The 18,972-nt window shown below is 36.4% G+C and overlaps 1 protein-coding gene across 3 annotated transcripts in view; it reads right to left on the reverse strand.

Moving 5' to 3' along the window:
• THOC1 (THO complex subunit 1) overlaps positions 1-18,972 on the reverse strand; it is a 52,496-nt gene that overhangs the window by 17,638 nt on the left and 15,886 nt on the right. The window contains exons 10-12 of one of the 3 annotated variants that reach the window (XR_012427276.1): positions 16,756-16,864; positions 15,277-15,408; positions 13,251-14,789 (exon numbers count right to left, since the gene is read on the reverse strand). Coding sequence is in view for 1 of the 3 variants with exons in the window: in XM_005587073.4 (XP_005587130.1) it covers positions 15,277-15,408; positions 16,756-16,864 (241 nt within the window). In the remaining 2 variants the exon portion in view is untranslated. Of the gene's footprint in view, positions 1-13,250; positions 14,790-15,276; positions 15,409-16,755; positions 16,865-18,972 lie in introns of those variants that run through there. The other 2 variants (XM_005587073.4, XM_074022749.1) reach the window with 2 other exon arrangements.

The raw sequence follows: 18,972 nt of genomic DNA on the forward strand, positions 1-18,972 counted from the left end.
GTCTGTGTATCTTGAGCAAAGGGCTTTTATTATCCTTAGCTGTATGTATGTATGTATGTATTTAGTACAGAAGGGTCTTGCTATGTTGCCCAGGCTGAACTTGAACTCCTGGGCCCAAGTGATCCTCCCACCCTGGTCTCCTAAATAGCTGAACTACAGGCATACATCACTGGACAAGGCTACTGTCCTTAGTTTTTATGGCACATCTTAGCTCAGGCCTCAGTTTTCCCGATATTCTAAACCTAAAAAGTCTCATGCTTTTCATTTTAGTCATCCTTACATGCCTTTCTGCCAACCAATTTTACATATAAATAATATTCCTGGGTAAAATTAAAGTATATGAAATCTTCCATTTCTATCAATTTAACACAAAATACTTTAAAAAATGTGTGTTAGAAAACAAAATATTCAGAACATTCTCATTAAAATCTTACCAATTGTCATAACACATCAGGTGAGATCAAATTATCCAATTTTTAAATTATGAAATATTTTAAATGTTCAAAAAGGTATAGTTAAATAATACAATGTTCATGTACCCACTACCCAGTCACATATAAAATCCTAACATTTTTACTTGTTACACATCTGTTAAAGAAACAGAATATCATAGACACTGTTGAAGCTCCCTCTATAACCTCCCTACTTCTATTTCCCTCCCTCCCTCTACTATGGTAACCACTACCATGTATTTCACGGTTAGGATTTTTATACACATTTTATATTACTACATATGTAAACATCTATAAATAATATATGGATGTACTTTGCATTGTTTCAACCTCTATACAATATGTGCTATTGTGCAATTTGCTATTTTCATACAACACTATGTTTGAAATTTACCCATCTTAATACATGTTGCTCTAGTTCAGGGATTGGCAAATCTTTTAAGGACCAGCCAGAAACTATTTTAGGCTCTATGGACTATATATATCTGTCACAACTATTTATCTCTGCTGTTACAGAGCAAAAGCAGTCAGAGACAATCTAAATGAATGAGGGTGGCTGTGTTCCAATAAAAATTATTATTCTTTTTTATTGTTTTGTGAGATAGGGTCTGACTCTGTCACCCAGGTTGGAATGCAGGAGCACGAATATGGCTCACTGCAGCCTTGACCTCCTGGGCTCAAGCGATTCTCCTGCCTCACCCTCCCCTGTAGCTAGGACTACAGGCATATGCCACCACAGTCAGCTCATTGTCATATTTTTTTGTAGAGATGGGGGTATCACTTTGTTGCTCAGGCTGGTCTCAAACTCCTGGTTTCAAGCAATTCTCCTGCCTTGGCCTCCCAAAGTGCTAGGATTACAGTCACCTGACCTGGCCCAATAAAAATTATCTACAAAAACAGATGATATGCCAGATTTGCCAACCCCTGCTATAATTAATCCATTTTCAGTGCTTTATAGAACTATCGCATAAAATTATCTTATCACCCAGTCTTCTGCTTGTGAACACTGACACTGTTTCTAAACTTTCATTTACAAATACATCATTTACAGACAATGGTACAGTGAATCTTCTTAGAGATTTCCTTGTGTACATGGGTCCTATGTAGGGGGCCATATTTAGGAACAAATTTTAACTTCACTAGTTTTTACAAAAGTATTCTGCAAAGTGGTTGATTCAATTTATATTTCAACAGTGTATAAAAGTTCTCATTTTCCCACATCTCTGCCAACACTATTATTGTTAGGCTTTTCAATTTTGGCCAGGTTGCTAAGTGTGAAATGGTTATCTCATCATTTTATTTGCACTAGAGAGGCTTAGCAACTTTTGCAAGCTCATTCACTATTCAGTTTTCTACATCTTTAAATGACTTGTTCTTATCATCTTTTCAGTTTTCCATCTGGTTGTCTTTTATCAATGGAATATTCTGAATACTAATCTTTCCTGGTTATATAGGTGGCAAATAATCTTCTCCTAGTCTGTGCCTTGTCTTTTTACTTTGCTTATGGTATCTTTTACTATTCAAGACTTTTACATCTTAATATTAAATCTTAAATCTTAAATTGATATTTTTCCCTCACAATTTGTGCTTTTTGTAGCTCAAGAAATCTCTCCCTACTCCAAATTTACATATTTCATATTTTCTTCTAAATGTTTAAAAGTCTTGCCTTTCTCATTCATACTGTCAATTAACCTGGAATTGACTGTACTGAGGTACAGACTGAATTTTAATTTTTCCATATGGATAATTTATTAAGAATAGGCTGGGCCTGGTGGCTCATGCCTGTAACCCCAGCACTTTGGGAGGCTGAGCCGGGCAGATCACCTGAGATTGGGAGTTTGAGACCAGCCTGGCCAACATGGAGAAACCTCATCTCTACTAAAAATATAAAATTACCCAGGCATGGTGGCACATGCCTGTAATCCCAGTTACTCGGGAGGCTGAGGCAAGAGAATCGCTTAAACCCAGGAGGTGGGTTGCAATGAGCTGAAATTGCGCCATTGCACTCACTTGGGCAACAAGAGCGAAACTGTCTCCAAAAAAAAAAAAAAAAAACCACAAATAATTCATCCTTTCCTCGCTAGTTTATAATGGAATCTTTTTGTATATTAACCTTTTCTACAATTCAGACTTTCTATTGTTTTAGTTTTCTTCTTCTGTATACTGGTACTAATAATTACCTGTCCTAACTACTATTGCTGTATAGGTCTTAATATCTGACAGGGCAAGTGTTCCTGCTTTCTTCATATTTTTCTTACTCTTGGCTCTCTGCTTTTCCATAGAAACATTAATACTAACTTTTTGAGTTCCCATGAAAAAACCCATTTGGTCTTTATAATAAAACAATTCATATTCCTTTGGGTATAACTTAAATTTAAAAATCCATTTGGATACTGATTCAAAACATGCTGAATCAATAAATCTGGGGAGAAGGGGCACTGGGTCTGTACCTATAAATGTAACGCTGCTCCATTTTTGTAATGTTTCTCTATGAAGACTACGCCTAGGTATTGGAGAGTTTTCACTGCTATTCTGAATAACATGTAATTGATTACTAGTTTATAAGAACACTATTGATGTTTCTCTTGCAATCTTGCTGAAGTTTCATTAGTTCTAACAGTTTCTTGGTTCTCTTGGATTTTTCTCTGCGGACAATTATATTGTCTTCAAATGGGGATAGTTTACTCTTTTCTTTCCAATACTTACAATTCTTATTTCCTTGTTTTTTTCTCTTATTGAAATGGTTAGATCCTCCAGTACGGTGTTGAACAGAAATATGGTTAGTGTCCATCCATGTCTTCTTTTTGGATTTAATGGGAATACTTTTTAAAGTTTCATAATTGTGTATGATGTTTGCAATAGGGTTTTTAAAATCAGTCCTTTTATCAACTCAGAGAACATTCCTTTCTACTTTTTGTATTGAATATTAGATTTTATTGAATTTTCTTGACTTCTGAGCTGATCATACAGATCTTAAAAATCTTTAATCTTTTTTTTTTTTTTTTTTCCCAGACATGGTCTTGCTGTGTTGCCCAGGCTGGTCTTGAACTCCTGGGCTCAAGCAATCCTCCAGCCTTGGCCTCCCAAAGTGCTGGGATTACAGGCGTAAGCCAATATGCCCAGCCAATCTGTTGTTCATCTGGCATTATATTCATCTTTCTGATGAACCATACTTACATTCCTAGGATAAACCATATGTCTCTATTTAAAAAAAAAAAAAACTACTTCATTTGTGAGTTTATAAAACACTTCAATAAATAGAAAACATTCTATTTATATGTGAGACGAATATATATACACGTTTTTCCTTGTTCTGTCCTTATCGGGATTTTAAGTTATAATCTTATATAATGAACTGGGGGGCTTCTCTTTTTCTAACTTCTGAAAATTTTCATTTATGGTAGAAATTATTTATTCTTTGAAGTATTGATAAGATGTGCCTGAGAAACCTCTGGGCCTGATGTCATTCAAAAAGTGTCATTCTGGCTGGTATTTCTTTAATGGTTGTTCATCTATTTAGTTGTTTTTTTTTTTTTTTTTTTTTTTTGAGAGTCTATTTTGGTCATTACATTTTTCTAAAGAATTCCCATTTTATTAGGCTTCAAAATTTATTTGTAGAAGTTGTTCATAATATCCTCTTAATCATTTCAAATATCTCTAATTATGTCAATTTTTACTGTTAATACTGTTTGCTGGTATCTTTTCATTTTCCTTGCACAGGCTCTGGATTTCTTTTTATAACATTTTCTTTTCAAAGAAACAACTTTCAGTTTTGCTGATATATTTTATAGCTTCTCTTATTTCATTAAGTTGTGCTATTATTATTACTTCCATTTTCTTGAGGTTTACTTTGTACTTTTTCTAACTTCTTGAGTTGAATGCTCAATTTGTCACTCCTTCTTGACATTTTTTCCATTAATGCATATGAAGCTTTAACGGTCCCTTTACATCTCCCTTTATTTGTAACCCACACTTCTGACATATCATTCTTCCTGTAATTACAATTTTGATATATTTATTACAAATTTGGAATTTCCATTATGATTTCTTCTTTAATTCCTGGGAAATGCATTTTTATGTTTTCATATATTTGCCTCTTTTTAAGCTGTCCTTTTTGCAGCTTTAATTTTAGAATTCTAATTTGATGACAGAGAAATGTGGCCAGAGAATCTGTTCTTCATATATAATCTTTGAAATTTGCTGAGAATTTCTTTGTGACCTAGTACATGGTCAAATTTTGTGAATGTTCCACGTATACACAAAAATAAATATATTGCTTCTATTTATTCTGTACTACATCAAGCTTATTACTGTCATTGTTCAAATTTTCCATATACTTAACTAATATTTAGTCAACCTGATCCATCAGAAGCAGTTAAAAATACATACTGTTATTGTGAGCCAACTTCTCATAACTTTGTAAGTTTTTGCTTAATATATTTTGAGGGTATATTGTGAAATACATATAAGTTCATGACACCTTCTTGGTGGTTCATTCCTTTATTATGTAGTGTTCCTTGTCCTATTTATACTTTTCCCCTTAAATTCTATTTTATTTGTTATTTATGTAGCTTTCTTTTTGTTGGTATTCGCCTGGTATGTTTCTTTCCATCCTAATATTTCAATCATGAGTTTTGTTTTAGGTAAATATCCCTTGTGGATACAAACTGCTCCATCTTCCATTTATTAAATTTTTCTTGTGTTCTTTTCTTTTCCACCTAAGTTTTAAGCTCTTAGGTCTGCTTTCTTCCTTCTTAGTGAAAATCATGGAATTACGGAACTTGGCTTTGCATAACTAGGAAAGGATAAGATTCTGAGACGCAAATCTCATTAAAAGGAAACTGGTGCCCCCAGAAGACAAATGTACCAATGGCAATTTGGTGCATGGGAAGCTCAGAACATCTGTGTAAATGTGAATTTATGTTTTGCTCTTGAGCCCCCAGTGAGGAAGAGTACACAAAAGGATCGCTACTACTAACCTTGAGTTAGTTCAGAATGTTTTCACTCCTTAAAAGTGCTTTTGTATGACCTCTAGTTGGCCTAATTTAATACTTTTTCCTGTTGACTGAGTGTTAGGCTCTTTTTTTTCTTTTACGTGAAAACCCACATGAATTGTGTGTCAGAGAGTGGGTAACAGGGTAGTCTCTGTAACATGACTGCAGGCGTTGCGTATTTCTCGAAAAAGTCTTGAGTCTATGAAAGGAACACAGCTATACAGTTTCTACAGTATATAACTGATCAGATTGTGTGTCTTGAGAGATTTCTGGAAAAGTACTAAATCTCTCATGTACTGGATTTTTTTTTTTTTTTTTTTTTTGGAGACAGAGTCTTGCTCTGTCACCCAGGCTGGCGTGCAGTGGCACAATCGTGGCTCACTACAACCTCTGCCTCCCGGATTCAAGCAATTCTCCTGCCTCAGCCTTCTCAGTAGGTGGGACTATAGGTGCGCACCACCACGCCCAGCTAAATTTTGTATTTTTAGTAGAAATGGGGTTTCACTATGTCATCCAGGCTGATCTCAAACTCCTGGCCTCAAGTGATCCACTCACCTCGACCTCTCAAAGCACTGGGATTATAGGCATGAGCCACCACACCCGGCTTCACATACTGGATTTCCTTTTTAAATTGCTGAAAGGCACCACTAAGTGCTTACATAATCCTGGACGAGGTGTTAAAATCTGCCCAGACAATTAAGAAATCAAGGCTAAACTCCACATGTTTTGAATATACTCATTTTCTCCCCAGACTAGGAAAAAAATATATAGGTTCCACAGTTAGTATGTTTACAAATATTTAACTTTAAACTTTAAATTTAAACTTTTTAAACTTTTAAACAATTTAAACTTTTACTTTTCACAAATGTGTCAGATATTAAGTTAGGGTCTAGAGGATTAAATTGTAAAATAGTTTTCTACCTGGAATAGTACCTTCCATATAGCTTATTCAATTGAAATAGAAAACACTGGTTTCTTAGAAAAGAATGTATAAACAATTGTATAAAAACAACTACATTATAAATTTAAATAGCATTCCTTCTTTTTTTTTTTTTTTGAGATGGAGTCTCACTCTGTTGCCCAGGCTGGAGTGCAGTGGTGGGATCTCAGCTCACAACCTCTGCCTCCCAGGTTCAATGGATTCCCCTGCCTCAGCCTCTAGGGTAGCTGGGATTACAGGCACCTGCCACCACACCCGGCTAATTTTTGTATTTTGTGGAGATGGGGTTTCACCATGTTGGCCTGGCTGGTCTTGAACTCCTGACCTCAAGTGATTTCCCCGCCTTGGCCTCCCAAAGTGCTGGGATTGCAGGCGTGAGCCACTGCGCCCAGCTCTACTTTGTAATAATTCTTTTCAAAGTGTCTTTCAAAAAAAAGTTCTTAAAAAAATGAAAATCTAATTTTAGTTTAAAAGACCTCTCAGTGTCCCTGCTGAGTTATAAAATAAAAGGAGACGCCCATTGATGGCAGGACCTATCAAGTCTCAATCCTTTTATTTAGTAAAAAAGTAACCTGAAGACACAGTCTCAAAGTTTTAAGCAACTTTCTGTACTAATACAGTAATGTGTCACTTACCTACAGGGATACAGTCTAAGAAAGGTGTCATTAGGCAATTTCCCCACTGTGTGAACATCATAGACTGTACTTAACAATAGTATTGCCTACTATACACCTAGGTTATATGGTACAGCCTATGGCTCCTAGGCTACGAACCTGTAGAGCATGTTACTGCACTGAATACTGTAGGCAACTGTAACACAATGGTTAAGCATTTGTGTATCTAAACATAGAAAAGGCAAAAGTAAAAATAGTATTATAATCTATAATCTTACAGAACCACTGTTGTACATGGGGTCCACTGTTGACCAATTATGTGGTCATTATGTGGTGCCATTATGGGGTGCATGACTGTACTGTGAGGTAGACTTAGAAGGCTATAGTATTCCTCAATAAAATAAATACCAAAGATTTAAATTTCATTTTCCTTAATACTCATAGTCAATGTAAAACAAACTCTAATGTTTTACATTAGTGCTATTTGAAAGTTTTCAGTCTAAAAGATGACTTTATGACTTTTCTTTGGTTAAACCACAAGGTAGAAAAAAGATACAAATATAGAATTCTAATAAACATAAGATTTTTCTGCCTTTAAAAGGCTAAAATGAAACTTTCTAATATAGGTTATTTTGTTGTTACCTGTATTATTAATACTTAGGATTATTTACACATAAACATGGGTGAACAACTAAATCAAGCTGTGATTAAACAGCCAGTGTCTATACGTTGGTTTTCATAAATCTCAGACAATACTGAAAATTATATGAATTTACAGAATATTCTTACGCTATCTGGTAAAGTTTTAATACTCTATAGGATCAGAGAGTATTGAAAACATTTCTACAAAAAATTAAAATTCAAACACAGAAAACATAAAAAATCCCTAACATATGATTCTTTTATTTAATTTTATTTTATTTTTTTGAGACAGAGTCTCACTCTGTTGCCCAGGCTGGAGTGCAATGGTGTGATCTCAGCTCACTGCAACCTCTGCCTCCTGGGTTTAAGCGATTCTCCTACCTCAGCCTCCCAAGTAGCTGGGATTATAGGCACCTGCCACCACACCCGGCTAATTTTTTTGTATTTTTAGTAGAGACAGAGTTTCGCTATGTTGGCCAGGCGGGTCTCAAACGCCTGACCTTAAGTGATCTGCCTGCCTTGGCCTCCCAAAGTGCTGGGACACAGGTGTGAGCCATTGTGCCTGGCCTGATTCATATATTTTTAAACCTATGTATCTCTGACCATACCTTAACATGTTTGCTCTTCGTAACACTCAGGATGAAATAAATCAGTTAATGTTTACATATTAAACATGCTTGATAGAATTGTTTTAAAAACTAATTTTAGGCCGGGCGCGGTGGCTCAAGCCTGTAATCCCAGCACTTTGGGAGGCCGAGACGGGCGGATCACGAGGTCAGGAGATCGAGACCATCCTGGCTAGCACGGTGAAACCCCATCTCTACTAAAAAATACAAAAAACTAGCCGGGCGAGGTGGCGGGCGCCTGTAGTCCCAGCTACTCGGGAGGCTGAGGCAGGAGAATGGCATAAACCTGGGAGGCGGAGCTTGCAGTGAGCTGAGATCTGGCCACTGCACTCCAGCCTGGGCGACAGAGCGAGACTCCGTCTCAAAAAAAAAAAAAAAAAAAACTAATTTTAAAGTTTTAAATAATACTGTTATTAAACACTGATCTATTACAACATGCATATAAAAGTATATTGAAAACTAATAAATACTTGTATATAATAGAGGAGTGAGCCTGATTAACTCACAGAAAAAAATTTTTTTCCTCTGGGTATGAAGTCCATTTATAACCAGGGAATTTTTTTTTGCCCTCTATAGAGTCTGTCCAGGAGTCCAAAATTATTGTCCGCATCAGAGAACATTTTCTTTTCAAAGGTCTATTAACATTTATAAATATGACTTCGTTATGCTTTTGTGTAATCATGACTATACACTGTTGTAAACATAATAAGAGTTCTCATTTCTAGAGGACCTAAAATTTGTAATGGTCTGTTATAGTCAGTATTAATTTCTATTACTTTGGCTAATAAGAAGGTTGGGCGGCTTCTCACTCTCTCTCTGCTCTTTATCTTATCAAATAACTAGTCTCCTCTGCTAAGTCTTTCACAGCCTTTGCCTCTCTTCAAGATTAGGCTCCAAATTCAGAGCCTACTTTGGCAGTACACCTTCTGCACCCTAACTGCCTTTAGTCTTTCCTAGAGGGCTGCTACTTGGTAGCATCAATCACTTTACTTTCTTATCTTGCTTGTATAACCATGGCTTGACTCACACACAGAGGTTATTCTAAAAATAACAATGGCCGAGTATACTCTTAAGTTTTCTAATATGCTCAATGATATTTAAAAAGCTGTTCTATTTGTCAGGACCACAGAGTTCAAAAATGTCAGAACAGAGGGTAGTTCATGCCTTCCGCCCTGAGGACCATTACAAGTCAATTTTATTTATATTAAAAAATGTCAATCATATGAAAAGGTTTTATCTATAGTATTTATCTTTACAGGATGAGTGAAAGCATATGCTAAGACTGACACAACTGTCAGCAAAAGACTTCTAAAGCAGTGATCCCCAACCTTTTTGGCACCAGGGACTGGTTCCATGGAAGACAATTTTTCCACAGACCAGGGGTTATGGGGTAGAGGGAATGGTTTCAGGATGATTCAAGTGCATTACATTTATTGTGCACTTCATTTCTATTATTATTATATTGTAATATATAATGAAATACATATACAGCTCACCATAATGTAGAATCAGTGGGAGCCCTGGGCTTGCTTTCCTGCAACTAGAAGGTCCCATCTGGGGGTGATGAGAGACAGTGACAGATCATCGGGCATTAGATTCTCATAAGGAGCACACAACCTAGATCTCTCATGATCAGTTTACAATAGGGTTCATGTTACTATGGGAATCTAATGCTGCTGCTCATCTGATAGGAAGCGGAGCTCAGGTGGTAATATGAGTGATGGAGAGCAGTTGTAAATACAGATGAAGCTTCACTTGCTTGCCCACCACTCACCTCCTGCTGTGCAGCCCTGTTCCAGAGCTATCTAAAAGCCTCCCATACCAAAAACAACTAATGAGATTAAAAGAAAAATTGTAGGATAGTGGTTAGCCTGCCCACTTGTTAACAGCAGGGTCTTGCTTCTGCCTTCATTTGCTCCTAGCTAAGCTATAGTATATCTTATAGGAGACCTATCTTAGCCTTTACTACATAAAGATTCAACCTCTCAAATGGACATAAAAACTACAAAACATTTAAGGCAGAATGACTGTATGGATAGTTTCTTACTGCCAGGAACTTTTTTTAAAAAAATGACCAAAAGTCCTAACTAGAGGCCTCTTCACGCAATGCAAAGACCAAGCAAAATTGTGAATTTTCTTTTCTCCATGAAAAAGAATGGCCTAATGACCACACTAGAGTCAACAGTACATGACTGTGGGTAACCTCACCCTGGTAACTGCTAGCCACTGAGTATTCCGTCTGATCATTCTCGTCATTGAGTCTCAGACGGAAAGCGAGAAGCGTATTATTCTAAAGGACTGGGTAACCCTAAAGCCTGTATCTAGTTAGTGTTGTTATACTCTTTTCTGTGATAACTTAAAAGATCCAAAAATATATTCCTTTAACCATCATGGTAATACTCATGGTACTTAAATGTTTTGAAATGTTGTTCTACTTTTACATGCTACATAGTACGGAGGGAGGAATCCCTATAATACCAGTGCCTTTTATTTGGTATAAGTTGAACAATTAGAGGTAAAATCCTCCCTTAAAATTTCTGAGTATGACCTTGAACTAACCTTAAAGAACAGATACTTTTCCACTCCATTAAAAAATAAACAACCCAGATATCTCAGCACTACATTTAGCAAGTAGTATCCCTGAATTATTTTGCTCTGCTAACAAGGGAACTATACTGTTGGGCATTAGTATTTACAATCACACTCTAGGTAGCACAAAAATGTGGCACTTTGTTTCTAGGGGAAACTTCTGTCTTTAAGGAAGGAAGATACGATAATTTACAAAGACACCCATTTTATTTGTAGAACCTCTGCCTACCTGTAGTTGCCACATAACTGGCCTATCTCCAACTATAAAGTTTATATCATCTGGCTGGGCGTAGTGGCTCACGCCTGTAATCCCTGCACTTTCGAAGGCTGAGGCAGGCAGATCACCTGAGGTTGGGAGTTCGAGACCAGCCTGGCCAACATGGCAAAAAAACTTGTCTCTATTAAACAATACAAAAATTGGCAAGGCGTGGTGTCGGGTGCCTATAATCCCAGCTACTCAGGAGGCTGAGGCACAATAATCGCTTGAACCCAGGATGTAGAAGTTGCAGTGGGCCAAAAAAAAGTGTCTCAAAAAAAAAAACTTTATATCAAACTTGCCAAGTATTATTCCTGGACTATCCCTGAGGAAAAGTCTGACCAGATTCATGTAACAAAACACAATGCTTCTGGATAATAATATTCCCATTGGATGGGGTCACAGGCTCTATTACAGAGATGAAAGATCTAACCTTGTAATGATAAGCACTTTTCTAAACCTATTCATCAGTGAAATGATAGGCTATAGAATTATGCTCCAAATAATCACAGCTTTAGATTTCACTTTAGCTAGCTCTTACTGGCAAGGAATACAGCACCTGTATCCCTGAAAAATCCAGACCTTTCCCATGACTTACCAAATCTATATCAGAAGTTGAAAGTAACATCAGGCCCAAAACTAGCGTATATTTAGGTGTGAAGGCCTTTTTGGGAATCCTAGTATACCACATAAGGTATAGAGATGCTGGAAGGCTTCTTTCAGTGCAGCAGTAAAGCTTACAAAATGTTGCATATTTTTCATGATATAGGTAACGCATTACAAATATTTTCACTTGTATATTAAGTAGTAAACACTAAAAATACACCAAAAAATATGAAGAATGTACAAGGAGGACTGTAAATTTAAGATAAAGTTGTTGCTCAAGGGGCAACAAAGGGAAATGAAGATGCAAAACATTATATGTCTCACATTCTCTTTGGTACTATTTTGTGCCTTTTTCTTATTCCTATGGTAAGTTTTAAGCTTCTCAAAGCTGGTTTTACCTTCCTCGTGGTATTAATTAATGAAATTTCAGAGCTTAATCCTGAAAGTTCATGTTCTAACTGCTGGTGAAAGCAAGTTTACAAAGATTCATAAAGGGAGAGATACTATTAGAAAGCCAAGTGTGATAAAGTGAATGGAGAATGATATAAAAGCATCAATCCCATATTCCAATGTGGAGATTTCTCTGAAAATGTTTAATCCTGCTGTTTTTCATTATTAAAATGTCTTTAGAAATGCTATTTGTTCGGGAGGCGGAGGCAGGAGAATCGCTTGAACCCAGGTGGCAGAGGTTGCAGTGAGCCAAGACCGCGCCATTGCACTCCAGCCTGGGCGACAGAGTGAAACTCCGTCTCAAAAAAAAAAAAAAAAAAAATCTATTAAGACATCCAGATTTTTGAAATAGCTATCATGTCCTGAGAAATGTGGACCTGTAAGTCTTAAAAGTATACAGGTCTTACTGGTTGTTTTATTTTGTAACTTTTTTACCCTGATAATATTAAACTGACACCTCTGCATTCTAAAAAGTAGATAACCTTGGGAAGTTTCTCTGTTAAGCAAGAAGAGCTTTGGGATTTTCCTCTCCTCTTCCACATAAGGTAGAATAAAACCTTTGAATTCTTTAGTCAACCAAAAGGTTTCTATATTTGTTTCATTTAAATTAACAAATATAGCTGGAGTTTAAAAAATCCAATCTGATAAAGTCTTATTAGGTAAATTAAATCAGTTTATACTTGTTATTACTGACATATTTCTCCCCTCCTTTCTCTTCCTTTTTCCTTCCCTTTCTGCCATTTGCCGGATTTATAAAGTAGCCTAGGTTCCTCCCTGCCTCCCTTTGATCTCTGCTCTTTGAGAGCAACAAGTTGGTTTTCTTTTGGTGGTTACCCTTTTAATATACATGAAAAGGAATATTCAGTATTCCTTTCCTACGCCTGAAGATTACAAGGACTGCCATAATTTTAAATTACTCACGAAACATCTCTGCTTTCCCCTTCCATATTATTACTGTCATCTAGTTAAGTTCCACGTTAATAAAACTTTTTAATCAAAAAAATTTTAAATCATTCATGACTTTTTTGTGTTTATAGTCAATAGTAAATTTACTGTCATATTTTTTAATTTTTGTGCTCACCGTTGCCTTCTGTATCCCACTCCATTCTTATGGGTTCAATTTCCTTCCTCCTGAAGAACATCTTTGAGTAGTTTTTTTCAAAATGAGGGTCACTGAGTGGTAAGTTATCCTGGTCTTTAAACAAAAATGTCTTTCTTCAATCGGCAGTCTTGGGTATATTTAACTTGGTATAAAATTCTAGATTCAATGCCATTTTTCTTTCAGCACTTTAGTATTTCTCTACCGTCTTCTGGTATTAATGGTTGATATCTGTTAGAAATCTGCTAACAGTCAAACCGCTGTGCCTTCCCAGTATATCTGTCTTTCTTATCCCTTAGTGGTTTTTAGGTTTTCTCTGAATGCCCACAGTTATGGCATGAGGTACTGAAGAGTAGATTTATCTTTCTTTATCCTGCTTGGCAGTTGTGGCATACTTTTAAGCTGAGGATTTGAGATTTCCTTCAATTCTTTGCAATCCAGTTTCTCTACCATTCCCTCCATTTTCTTCTTTGGAAATCCTACTAGACAGATGTTGGAAATTCCCAATCTATTCACCATGGCTTTTAACTGCTCCTTCACTTAAAAAAAACAAAACAAAAACAAAAAAACTGTGCTGTTTGCTGGATGAAGTTCTCATCACCTTCTTCAGTTCACTAGTTCTTTGTTCATCTATGTCCAGTGTATAGTTTAATTCTGTGTGCTGAGTTTTGGTTTCAATGATTATATTTTCCATTTCCAAGACTCCTGATTAGTTGTGTTGACTGTCCTACTTCATTTCAGCCTGCTTCTGTTTCATGATTTCTTGTTCCTTTTCAATGGATTAAGTTATCAATTATCTTTTTGAGTATCCAAAACATATATGAAGTCTTGGTCAGGCTATATATTTCATCTGGAATAAATATACGTCTATCCCAAGAGTTGATTTTGCTGGTGATCCTTCTTAGCATTAGATTTATGGATTTTGGAATTTTAATTTATCAGAGTTTTGAACAGGAGCCTTTTCTTTTGGGATGTTTGTTTACTTCCTTTCCCCTCCCTCTCTGTGTACATCCTTCCCTTTCTAGCAGTTCTGCATCTGCTTCTACCAGGGCCCCTGAGTCCAAAAGTCTAGAATAAGTCTTATGATGACTTCTTACAGCAGCTGCTTCATAAGTATACTTAGCATATCACATATCTGGTCACTGAGCAAGCAGATGGACACAAAGCTGTCTTTGTTATCCCTAGGCTCACAACTTCCTATAAAACCATAGCCCTTGGCAGAAGACTGGCAATCTTTTTTCTTAGTTTCTTTCCAAAAGTGGATAAAAGTTCCACCCTAGTCCTTGGCTTCAAGAAGCGAAACTGGCTCTGGCCCCTTGTCCCACATGGTGCACATTTAGTCTCTGTTACTTGTAGCCAAATTCCTGGACACCACCACCTGCCTTGGATAGAGAGTCCAGCAGGCCCAGGCTGCAGTTTTGCTCACTACTTGGCATTTCTGGTCCATGAAGATATTTATCTTGTTTGTGGAAGCCCAGCCTTGTCTCTTTTGTTTTCTCATTTATATTTTACCCGTCATTGCTATGTGTTTGGAGCAAAGGGAGTGAGTCGAAACATAAACTCAATGTGCCATCTTGACTAGAAACTTTACATCATCTTGTAGCATTATATTTGAACAAAATTTACTTTTTAAAATGTATAAATAAGATTAACAAGGAACTTTTAAACCCCTTACTTGTACCTAAATATTATGAAATATTATTTTCATATACAAATTAAATCCTAACTTGACGTTTAAAATATATAGACATGAAAGTAATTAAACTGCATTTATTCCAAAATTAGTCTACAAAACAGACTTAATGTAGAATTACTTTCACCTTTGAAATCAAATTAGTCCTACTTGTGAAAGGAAGAAATGGGACTTTCAAAGTAACATTAATCAGCTTTAACCCAAAGTAAAAATAGGAAACATTTCTATTCAATTTAAGTTAGAAAGGCTGTCAGCTAAACAGAAATAAAACAAGACCATTTCTTATTATGCTTAGTGAGAAAGAAAAACTTATACCTTTTCACTTGTTAAAAATTTTGCAAAATATACATGCTCTCCTCCTGTTTTCAATTCTTCCATCTTTTTTCTTGAGGCCTGAGTATCATCTAATTTATAACTCTTAAAAACAGCTAAAACTTCTTCAGAATACTGCAAAATAAAAATGTTAGTTTTATTCGACATTGTTACCCAAATTTGTTTAGTGCTTTTCTGCATCAAAATGTCTAGAATTTACTCTCAATCATGTATGTATATTGTATATTGTAAGGCACACTAACAATAAAAATTATGGGAGTAAAAACTATTGTGGATATTTCACTTGTTGTAAAAGTAGGAACAAGTTCCCTACTCCTAAAGAAATGCGATTTCTTGGCCAGTTGCGGTGGCTCATGCCTGTAATCCCAGCACTTTGGGAGGCTGAGGTGGGCAGGTAACTTGAGATCAGGAGTTTGAGACAAGCCTGGCCAACATGGTGAAACCCTGTTTCAACTAAAAACACAAAAATTAGCCGGGCACCTGTAGTCCCAGCTACTCGGGAGACTGAGGCTAAAGGATCCCTCGAACCTGGGAGGCTCCGTCTCCAAAAAAAAAGAAATATGATTTAAGAAGTTTGTGTAAGGGACAAACAGAGAAGGGAACACTTTTAAGAGTGTATAGGAATTTACCAGTGAAATTGTTTAACTACCTGTAGAAACTCTTATGTATTTCTTGTGCTAAAGACTGAGCAAATAAATTCCATCAAATTCTGTTCAGTTAGAAGACAATTTCAGATTATTTCTCACTAACCACTTAATCTGAATTTGGATGGTGCTGCCCCCACAAAAAATTGCATACAAAACAAAAACTATTAAAAATAACATAACACACACCACGCTACTTTGAGAACTACCTACTTATCTTATATTTTGATTACAACAAAAAAGGATAACTGATCTTTAAGTAGCCAAGAAAAATATAAAAAATTCTTCTAAAACAGGATTGGCAAACTTCTTCCATAAAGGACCAGAGAGTAATTATTTCAGGCTTTGTGGCCTTTATAGTCTCAGTTGCAACTACTCAGCTGTGCCATTAGAGTGCAAAAACAGCCACAGGTAAGTGGAGGTCATGGTAGTATTCCAATAAACCTTTGTTTACAAGCAGTAGGTCAGATCTGGCCCAGGGCCATGACTTGAGGACTTCTGTTTCAACAAGACAGCTAAAATAATTTTGTACAAAGACAGAATATATTCTGCAAAATATCATCAATTTATGTTGATAACACTCATTATATTCCAAAAAAGCAAGGCTGTAATGACTTTTAAATATCCGATTCTTACACACTACTTCACAATAATAGTGGTTTAAATATTAATTTGTAATTTAGCTTGTTATGAAATTGGTATAAAAATGTAAGAGGTAGAATAAAATAGTGAAAAGTATGTTAGACAAGGGTAAGTTTTAGCTCTATCACTGGCTATAAAATACTAGGCTTCTGACAGTCTGTCACTGGCAACTCACCTTGAGAAAAGTTTTCCATGAAATCTTCTCATAGCATTGCACGGGGTTCCTGAAGTAATCCTGAAGTGACCAGAATTTTCGATACAGGTTGTAATCAATTGGAATAGAGCTAATAAAATAAATGTTACATTACATAAATCATTCAAATTCTTTTACAAATATCTATTCTTAGCTTTGGTCACAAACCATTTTCAGAAGCTAATGAAAGTTATCAGAAAAGTACACATTCACAAATACTTATATAAACTTTTACAAATCATTTTAGGGAACTCACAGACCCCAATAGACTCTCTTTATCTACACTGGTGGAGCCCCTGAATTTTGGAAGGACACATGGTTATTCAGAATTAAAGATTATGTTTCCCAACCAATCTTGCTGCTAGTATGATCATGTGATTAAATTCTGGCCAATCAGTTGGGAGCAGAAGTCATATGTGCAACTTTTGGGCCATATTTTATCACTGGCCTTTTCCTCTTCCTGCTGGCTAGAATGTAGATGTGAGAGTGAGCCACCCTGCACTACAGGAAAAACGGCAAACACCAAGAGATGATGGAAGAAGAAGGTAGAAGAAACCAGGGTCTAGGCAATCTCACTGAGCAGCGCTCCCTTACCAGCCTTGGACTGCCTGCTTCTAGACTTCGATATGAGGGGGAAAAAAATCAACTTTTATGTTGTTTAAACCGATGTTAATCTGAATCTATGTTAACAGTCACTAACTAATAATATATCCTAAGAAGCATTAGTATGAGATAAACATATATGGTACATATCAAGTTAGCATCACAAAAATAAGCCCTTTCTCTAGTGACTTTATTATGGCACTACTAATTCAACTTCTAATCTTGATATGTCACAAATCTACAGTGTCAATACATATTCTTTTAATTTTTTTTTTTTGTTTTTAAAGGAGTCTCGCTGTTGCCCAGGCTGGAGTAGAGGGCAGTGGTGTGATCTTGGCTCACTGCAAGCTCTGCCTCCCGGGTTCAAGCAATTGTCCTGCCTCAGCCTCTTGAGTAGCTGGGACTACAGGTGCCCACCACCACGCCCAGCTGATTTTTTGTATTTTTAGTAGAGACAGGGTTTCATCGTGTTAGCCAGGATGGTCTCAAGCTCCTGACTTCGTGATCCGCCCACCTCAGCCTCCCAAAGTGCTAGGATTACAGGCGTGAGCCACTGTGCGGCCTATTCTTTTAATTTTTAAAACAGCTAATATCTGATAAATGGCTAGTATGTAAGGCACGTGAAAATCAACAGTGAAGAACACTGACAACTTTTAACTAACCAAAATCTAAATCTAGTTCTTGCCAAAGCTTTCATCAAGAATTAGTAGTATCTGAAAGAATCTAATGGGCAGGTTTACTTTCACTCTTCCTAAACTTTTCCCTAGTAACAACTCGGAAAGTAGGAAAACAATGATCTGCACATTAACCTCTCTCTATAATTAAAGCAGCTTAACTGATTTACAACAGTAAGATTATACCTCTGGGTTTTCTATGAATTGGGTTTTTAAAAAAAAAGCCACAGCCTGGGCGTGGTGGTTCATGCCTGTAATCCCAGCACTTTGGGAGGCTGAGGCGGGCGGATCATGAGGTCAGGAGTTCGAGACCAGCCTGATCAATATGATGAAACCCCATCTCTACTAAAAATACAAAAACTACCCAGGCGTGGTAGTGCGTGCCTGTAATCCCAGCTTCTCAGGAGGCTGAGGCAGAAGAATCACTTGAACCCAGGAGGTAGAGCTTGCAGTGAGCTGAGACTGCGGCACTGTACTCCAGCCTGGGTGACAGAGCGAGACTCCGTCTCAAAAAACAAACAAACCAAAAACAAAACAAAACAAAACAAAAAGCCACAAAAAGAACATTACCTAAAACATTAAATAGAGAAAAGAAACCGCACTATATAAATTATTTACATCCATGAAAGAACAAGAACCAATATTTGTATAGTTCCACATTTGATAAAGAATGTTTTTGAAGTGCCTGTGCACACACACACACTAACAAAATGTTACTCAGTTACAACATGTAAGATTGAATATAATACCTCTTGAAATGTAGTACCAGGAAAGTTTGTCTCTTAAAAATGGGGCTAGTTCTAACAGAGAATGAGAATCACGCAACCATTATATGTCCCTTTTGTCTCAATTGATAAGAACTTCACATCTAATTTAATGTTTGATACCAATAATGTTATTCCAAGTTACTAATTACCATCTC

This window comes from Macaca fascicularis, chromosome 18 (assembly GCF_037993035.2).
Source record: "Macaca fascicularis isolate 582-1 chromosome 18, T2T-MFA8v1.1".
Lineage (NCBI taxonomy): Eukaryota > Metazoa > Chordata > Mammalia > Primates > Cercopithecidae > Macaca > Macaca fascicularis.